Genomic DNA, 8,302 nt, shown 5'->3' on the forward strand with positions numbered 1-8,302 from the left:
TAAGCTACAGTCCTGGACACTGAAAGAAAAGATGTAGCAAAAATGGGTTTTAGCTTGACTGCCAGGAACTTGCAGTGTTAGAAGAAAAAAAAAAAAAAAAAAAAAATATAAAAAATAAATCGCTGACTCATGCAGGGAATAGACACTGTTTCTACATAGAACTGAGAAGGATAAAGTTCACTGTTCGTCATGCGATGAACCACATGGGAGAATTAGATGGGTAGAAGGGCAAAAAGAGCAATTGCAAGTACACAGCACTAGACAATATACCATTATGATAGCTTAGAGGGAGAACAGTTCTTGAAGCACTCCTCCATCTTTTGAATTATGTCTTAGCTTGTGTCGAGTGCATCTTATTTAGACAAGCGTGTACACATTTGGTGGTCAAGTGTGCATTGAAGCACATAAGGTCTTGTCTGACTAGTCAGAGTTACCTAGATAGGTCCTGACAAACACCTGGTTTATGCTTTTATAGAGTAACCCATAGACACGAGAACAGAAGTGTGATGATTAAAGCCATGCAACAAGTTTCTGAAAAGTCCGCTTTATTCAAGGAGTCAGTGTGGACACAACACATTTATTGTGCCTCTTATACAGATAAATTCCCAGAATATACACAGACAGGAGTATACCAACAGCAGCTGCTCCTGCTTGTAACCAAGCCATAAGAATGCCAGAATCAAGATGGCCTGTGAAAGAAGGAACATTATATGTTGAGCATTTGAGAGCAGTCGTCATTCCGAGATGCATTGTCTATAGGCCATAAGAGTCTTGGCTTTTGGAACTGATCCTAGGCATCAATAAATTAAGACTTAGGAATTTGGCAGCCTCAACCATTCTGATAGGAATGTTTGTCTAAATTGTCATTTATGCCAAAAATTGCATCATGGGTTTCAGGGACAAAAACCTAGTTGGTGTAAAGTCAAATATATTGTGACACTTAAGCCAGGATTTTGGCAGAGACTGCTTGGCGAGTTGGGGCCTTAATAACTTTAGATACTATAAAGCTAGGTTCCTTCATGATGAAGGTAGTCTTTTCAAGTTGGAGTACAATTAGGTTGACATGTTACCAAAGTCTATGCCCAACTAATGCATGGGTGAGGGACTACCCATTGCAGTTAGTTAAACTTGTTGTACCACATATGAAGCACCTTACCTTCCTCCTCATGGAGCAACTTCTCCATTTCTGTTACTTTAGTGTTAAACACAATCGGCCCATTAGAAGTTACTGTTACATCGGACCCCCATGTGGCAACCATTCTTTCTGCAAGACAAATCTGAGTGTTAGGCCCACAAGATGTGCAGAACATCAAATAACAGATTGCAGAAGATGATGCCCCCAATCCTAAGACAGTAGTTGAGTGAACCTCAATTTCCACCTACTTTGTCTTCTGGCACAGTTAATGGAGCAGGACTCTGTGGCAGATGGCACACACACTGACGCACTGCAGTGGAAGAACACCTGTAGGACCACAGAGAAGTCACTTGAGGTTTCACAGCTCAGACATGCCATATAATATATTATTTTCTGACTGCTGGGATTTAGACCATATGGCAGAGCAGTTGTTTAGAGCCTCAATGGACACTTACTGTTTCAGAGTAGAAGACAAGGCTTAAGAGAACACGTCGCTCAGTTTGTTAAGCACCCATGTTGTTAAAGTCAAATTCTATACATAACCAAGACTAATTTTACTGTGACAAGGTATACCCCAGAAGGGACTATCAGCACAGAATGACTGTTCAAAACCAACTACAGGCACTTAGTGCTCCATGGTGGGACCAGACCTTTAAATACACCTTCCAACTGCTTGGTTTCTATCTGTTCCCCACCCTTCACTGGCTCTATGAGGTCAGAGTAGTGAGTGAGGGGGAATTTAGGGAAAGTCAGACTGTATTTTAATGACTGGTCCCACTGTGAAGAACCAAGTATTAGTTTGGTCACTTTGTCAGACCCTTTATCTCTTATAGTTCACTTGTGTCAGCAGAAATATATTTTATATGTATACACAGGAAGTCATAGTAGGTCAGACACTCAAAGCCAAGCACACCACTCAATGAATGGAGTGGTGTTGAGCATGAAGCTCCCCAATTGGTGCAGATCTTAATGGTTACTCCCCCTTACCACCACTTTTCATTTCCACATGGCCCTGATCTTTAGTTTTAGGAATCCTTGCCAAGGCGACCCACCAACCTTACTGTCTATACAGCAGTGGCTGGACACATGCAGTGCTTACAAGTCACCAGGTCAAGTAGGAGCCAGACAAACTTCTGGCTGCTCAATAAGAAAGTGATTTAAAACCAAGCATCATTGATACTAGTAAAGGGAATTGCAAATTATTTAAAGTATTTTGTTTTGAAGACAATAGACCATATAGAAGCAAGACACTTACCAGTCCAGAAAGAGCAGTTTGGGTGTTAGCATCCACAAAGGTGAACGCATTAACGATGAAGCGCTTGTAGTGCGTTGGGAAAGTCATGCCCTGTGAAGAGACTACAGGAACCAGCTCTGTCAGATAGTTGTCCCCCTGAAAAGGGCAGCTGAGGAGGGAGAACACAATATGGTGTTACACCATGGAAGTCCTCAACAGGACAAGGATTTTATCCACTGTTGTGCAACCCTTACCCATTAGACAGTATAGGCCACTGAGGACTGTCAGTGGGTACAGGAGAATTGGTGGCCCAACAGTTGTTCAACACCAGAACCAGGCTGGGATCAGTCCTCTGCAGAATCCGAACTTCTGTGTGCACAGGATCCCTTAAGACACGCTCGATGGGATACTCTCGTTCAGTGTAGTATGAAGTATATTGTTGATCTGCAAGACATTGATGTGATGTGTGATTGCTTTTCCATAAAACACAAGGGAATCAGGAGATTCATCATGACTCATGCAAAGCCTTGTCCTAACCAAATGGCTTTTTTGCCAAACTTCTGTGCACCATTACTTATTCTGTAGTATTAATTGCTTGTGACACCACATCATGGGTGTTAAAGAAACTTACCTTTGGCTATTCTCATTTCCAAGAGGAGAGGACCAGAGGTGGACACAGGGAGAGGTGGTGGGAGAGTCAAAACTTCGACCTGCAGAGGGACAACATCAGTATGTCCATAGCTGCAGCGTACGGTTACCCTGTATTAGAGGGGAGTACATTAGTAAAGCATGACGAGAAAAAGAAAGAAAGTCTGTTAGCTTAGAATTGTGCTTTACTACCTCATGTTACTGTCTCTAGTGATTGAGGCCCTCTGCCAGGTGACTACACGGTTAGTTGCCACAAAAGTGCGTTCGTATACCAAGGACTCAGCCACCTGTAAAACCAAATGGTCCCAAGTTATATAGGAGGAGTATCAGTTGCTGCAGGTATAGAGCAAGGCAGGCTTGACTTTTAGTTGATAGGTTGAGTAGACATCTTTTTGCTCACCTGGTTTGCACCTCCACAGGACAGGGGTAACTGGAACCCAATGAATGATGCAGTTGTGGCTATTCTCATCTCCGGGCAGGAGGCAGAGTCCACATCCATAACATAAACGGAGTCCAAAATTAAGGAAGGTACAGTCAGGTCTTTTGAAATAGCCACCACCATCTTGTTTTCAGCGTTGCAATAAGCAGTCACTGTATAAGAAGTCAAAAGAGCAATATGGAAAGCATCATGGGAGAGACAAGATCTTTAGATTTTCATACGCATGATGTTATCGACGTCCGGAAAAGTTGTTGGCACCTACACAAGCAATGTGCAAGATTGGAAGTTTAGAACAAAACTACTTTTGGCCATAGTTCTGCTTTGATATATGCAAAAACACAAGCCACGGAGACATCACATGTTTCTCAACGTAAGCAATGACTAGCCAGGTCTTTCCCTGGGAGGGAACAACCACAGGAAGGGCAGTCTCCAATGAAGGAACCCACCTATGCCAAAACATGGTATCCATCCACAGACAGCTGTTTCGGTGTATTGCCCTCAGTGTGGAGTAGGAAACTGGCTAGTAGGAGCAATGCCTAGTAGAAGACTGAAAAAACGAGGGTGAATGAACTCATGGAGAGCAACATATGTTTCTCAACGCAGTGATTCTAGGGCAATCTGTCTGTGGATGGATACCATGTTTTGGCATAGGTGGTTTCCTTCATTGGAGACTACCCTTCCCGGGGAAAGACCTGGCTAGTCATTGCTTGCGTTTAGAAACATGTGATGGTGTCTCTGCGGCTTGTGTTTTGCATATATTTACATATTTCCCATAAGGGTGGGGCATTGCTCTAGAATCACTGCGTTGAGAAACATGTGATGGTGTCTCTGCAGTGTTGGATATTGATCTCCATGAGTTCATTCATCCTCATTTTTCACAGTTCTGCTTTGAGACCCAAATTCAGTGAGAGTTCATAAGGATGAATGATCCCAAAGGAGCACTTGCCCAACAGAGGGCTCTATGAGAACCCCCATGTCGTGCACTTCAATGCAATTGGAAATCCCAAAGTTGCACAAGCCAAGTTGACATCCCTTTATTCTTGAGGGGCGAGTGCTGGGTGGCACCAGCTCCCCCCCCCCCCCCCCCCCCCCCCCATATTCAGTTGCAGCATGGCCATAAAAAAAAAAAAAAAAAAAAAGTGTGTTTGCCACATACAACACTGCAGTCCCATGCAAGATACACTGACCATCACTTAATACATCTGTCATGTCAAGCTCAGTTTTACCATGTCTGTACCAGTAGATGTAGCATTAGAATGGACCATGTGGTTAAACTTACACTTATTCCCATAGTAGCAACGTAGCCGGTCATACTGGGAAAAGCAGCATCCAAGTCCTTCACAGAGATCTCTAGAGACAGAGTCATTGGCGCACGGCAGACGGTCGGCTGGCTGAACTGAAGCACAGACACTTGGGCTTGGAGCATCCATAGCTATGGGGATAGAGAAGGCCAGAAGGAGTTATTGAATCACTAACAACTGATTGTTTTGGCCTTTTAGTCTAAGGCTGGGTTCAGTGTTCTTTGGAGAATGGCTTAAGCCCATCAAGTTGGGGAGTAAGATTTAGTCAAGACTATGTACTATTCCCTGCCTCCAATAGGTCCATACAGCCAGAAGTGATGCACGCTGGAGTTCTGTCCTGATGGAGGTCCTGCGTGAACTCGAAATGCATTGACCCTGTAAACCCTTTATTAAAATTTTTACCCATTGGAAGCCATTGTGGATTCATCAGCTGCACAGGAGTGACATCTCCCTCCCAATCGTGTCACAGAAGATGAGTGGACACTTCCTAGGTGAGATATTATGGGTAGGAGGAAAGACCTCCAGAAGAGGTGTTGAGTTCAGCCATGACAAAGGTGTACCAAGCATTTGCTATTGATTTGAACAGTCATTGGGCCCAGACAAGCCTCCTTCATAAGGAAACCAACACCACGTCACAGGACTCAAGCTCTGTAACACGCCGTAGAGATTTACCTAGGAGAACGGGGCACATCAGGTCCTTCTTGTGATACTGGGATTTTCCATCCTGGAAAACTTCTCCTAGAGTGATAGTCATTACATAGTGGTCATTCTGCAATCAAAAAAAAAAAAAAAAAAAAAAGTCTCAACGCAAGATACTTCAGTAGTACAAATACAACAAATTTCTACCCCAGAAGATGCAAGTGTCAGGTCCCAGTTATGCAGAATAAACTGTACAAGTTTGGAAACAACAATATGGATGACAACTTCTTAGACATCTCACAGTCGCTGCTTATAGAAGTCTATGGAGGAGCCAGAGGCAAACAGTCCACAGAAGTCAATATCCATTGACGATTCTGCAGGCTATACAGTGTTCTAGGCTCCTTATCGGCCTACCTCTTCTCGCACATAACAGCCGTGAAATGCAGAGCCGAGCACCATTGAGCCATCAGATTTCTGTCCAAGCCAGGTGCCACAAGTGGAGTCATTGTGAAAGTAATGAGACTTTCCATTCTTGTCTATAAGAAAGGCGAGAGATACATTACTGGCAGTGGCACGCCAACATGTAGTGTCTTGACAAAGGTATTGTCCAGGCCATCATCAGGATCCACCCATGAGGAGAGCTCCATTGACAATAACCAGATGGAGCAGGATCTGGTCACCAGTAATTTAGCCCAGTTCTTGGCAACAGCTGCGCCATTTAATACACCGTTTTCATGATCAATTGCCAGATCTCAAGAAGGAAAAGTAGGGGAGCTTTGTTTTGGACACCACCTTTCCCACCAAGGCCATTATACAAGGGAGAGCCACTTTACTGGGAGCCCATCACCTTCAGAAACTGTCTGCAGATAAATAGCATGTGAGGGTGTGATGTAGCCAAATTGAAGCAGCAGCTACAGGAAGAAAATGGAAGTGTTATTCTCCCTGCAGCTGCTGGTTCCCAGGCACCACTCATTATACAAGGAGCACACTGCAGTCACTTCACCTTGCTCTGCAGTGCCAGCTGTCAGTGTCAGGGAGAGATTACTGAGCATTGCAAGGAGATAATCACTACACACTGTATAAGGAGCAGCTACAGGGAGACCTTAACCCTTTCAAGCACAGGTGATTTTTTTGTCCCCCCCCCCCCCCAATCTTCCAAGAGGCATCTTACTTTTCAAAATCAAATTTAGCTGTGTGAAGGCTTTTCCCTATAGGACAAGCAGTAATTTTGAATGATTCCATTCATTTAACCACAGTACTGGAAAATAAAAGAAAACAGTCACAACATTTTGAGCTTATGCTATGCCAATTACCAGTTAGGTGAATTTTGTATGTCTGATGCAGCAATAATACTAAGTGGGTGCTTATTTTATAGGGGGCAAAAGGGAGGGGATTTTTTGTTTTTTTAATGAGCTTTACTCTTAATAGTCCCTTAGGGGAACTTAAAGCCACCATCAGCCATTGGCATACACATAGTTCTGCTATGCAGAGCAGAGATCATGGTCTCTTATTAAGACTGTCCTGGAAACCCAGTCAGTTCTTACAGGTACATGATTACTGATTTAGTCAGCCATCATGTGCCAAGAAAAATGCAGCTTCAGCATGCAAACATTAACAGCAAGGACACAACATGGCAAACATACATGTCCTGAATGTGAGAGGCAGTTTGAGGAAAAAAAAAAAAAAAAAAAAAAAGGTTCATGTCTCCTAGAGTCACCCATAGCAAGCAACCACATACAGAGCAAAAATAAAAGTAAAAGCTGCAGTGATTGCTGAGCCGATAGTGGTGACCATTCTACAAGCCACCATGACTTCTATGGGCAACATTCCCACACAACATTATGGCTCTTACCAATCACAGCCAAGGCAAATACTGCATCCCCCAGCAAGGAAGGGAGAGAAAACTCCATGGCATCAGCTCCACACTGCAGATGTGATGGCTCATCCCAATAGTCCTGCGCTGCACCCACTGATGACCCCAAACCAGAGGCCCAAAGGGCAACTACAAGCCCAAGCCACACTCTACACAAGCCCATCTTGTCAGCAGCTGCCTATATCACCAGCCACCATAGTCCGGGGTTTTATACAATGTGAACAAACCAGAGCACCTCTGATTGGACAAGAGCTGAAGTGGCATCAGGTGCAGGGCGGACCCCCAAATGTCCATTAGTGACCTCAATGACCAGCTTAACCCCTTCATAGTTTACACATGCAGCTGTAGTTTACACAAGACTATTTTTAAAAAATGTCAAAACATGTCATCATTATATCAAAGGGTTCTTTGCAGTTAGAGCAGTAAATTATGGAATATCCTTCCCCAAGGGGTAATAATGGCAGATGCGTATCTGAAAACAAATGGGTTTGGGAATTTTTCAACATTTTGGTCTCCATATGGCTCAGATGTGGCTGTGATAATACAGATGTGCAGATTTCAAATGCACAGTGTAAAAATACATTTTTTAGGTCGGGGGGTGCACGACAAGTTGGGCTATGACACCATTTACAGGACCAGAGATCGCCGGATACTACTACATTGCAGCATAGTGCAAGCGTACGGGGTTTGGCACAGGATTTTGGAGGAAATCATTTTGTGATATGTTTTAGCAAAAAGCTTTTCTGTCAGGCTCTATTCACACATCAGTATTTTTGATCAATATTTCATCAGGTATTTGTGTGCCGAAACCAGGAGTGTCTCCATACACAGAACAGGTATCAATCTTTCAATCATAGGTTTTCTCTGTTCGATCCCTCCTGGTTTTGGCATACAAAGGGAAGATGCAGATGACCGTATGTTCTCCCTCCCAGCAAAACAGTCCGATAATGATAATCACACTGTGATCAGAGTTTGATCAGAGTGGAAACTGTTTTTCTCAGAGGTGAAGAATTAAAAAAAAAAAAAGGTTTCT

At 43.5% G+C, this 8,302-nt stretch overlaps 1 protein-coding gene across 1 annotated transcript; it reads right to left on the minus strand.

The window, feature by feature from the left end:
* Positions 1–528: 528 nt before the first annotated feature.
* Positions 529–7,460, minus strand: LOC141083597 (zona pellucida sperm-binding protein 4-like). Its single transcript, XM_073567940.1, has 12 exons — positions 7,249–7,460; positions 5,811–5,932; positions 5,430–5,526; positions 4,736–4,888; positions 3,418–3,608; positions 3,210–3,304; positions 3,001–3,128; positions 2,624–2,813; positions 2,391–2,538; positions 1,384–1,462; positions 1,157–1,264; positions 529–689 (listed from the first exon to the last, which is right to left on the minus strand). Exons 1-12 carry the CDS (start codon positions 7,430–7,432, stop codon positions 550–552), a joined length of 1,635 nt encoding a protein of 544 aa, XP_073424041.1. The 5' UTR covers positions 7,433–7,460; the 3' UTR covers positions 529–549.
* Between the last annotated feature and the right edge of the window lie 842 nt (positions 7,461–8,302).

Source organism: Dendrobates tinctorius, unplaced genomic scaffold, assembly GCF_039654945.1.
Source record: "Dendrobates tinctorius isolate UK_male_01 unplaced genomic scaffold, ASM3965494v1 ptg000020l, whole genome shotgun sequence".
NCBI classification, from domain to species: domain Eukaryota; kingdom Metazoa; phylum Chordata; class Amphibia; order Anura; family Dendrobatidae; genus Dendrobates; species Dendrobates tinctorius.

Excerpts from the sequence above, each read along its gene's own strand:
- LOC141083597 (XM_073567940.1), bottom strand. The coding sequence starts at position 7,432 with ATGGGCTTGTGTAGAGTGTGGCTTGGGCTTGTAGTTGCCCTTTGGGCC. Across the intron at positions 2,814-3,000 it reads GGAAATGAGAATAGCCAAAG|ATCAACAATATACTTCATAC; the intron begins GTAAGTTTCTTT and ends AATGTCTTGCAG. Across the intron at positions 690-1,156 it reads GTTGCTCCATGAGGAGGAAG|GCCATCTTGATTCTGGCATT; the intron begins GTAAGGTGCTTC and ends CTTCTTTCACAG.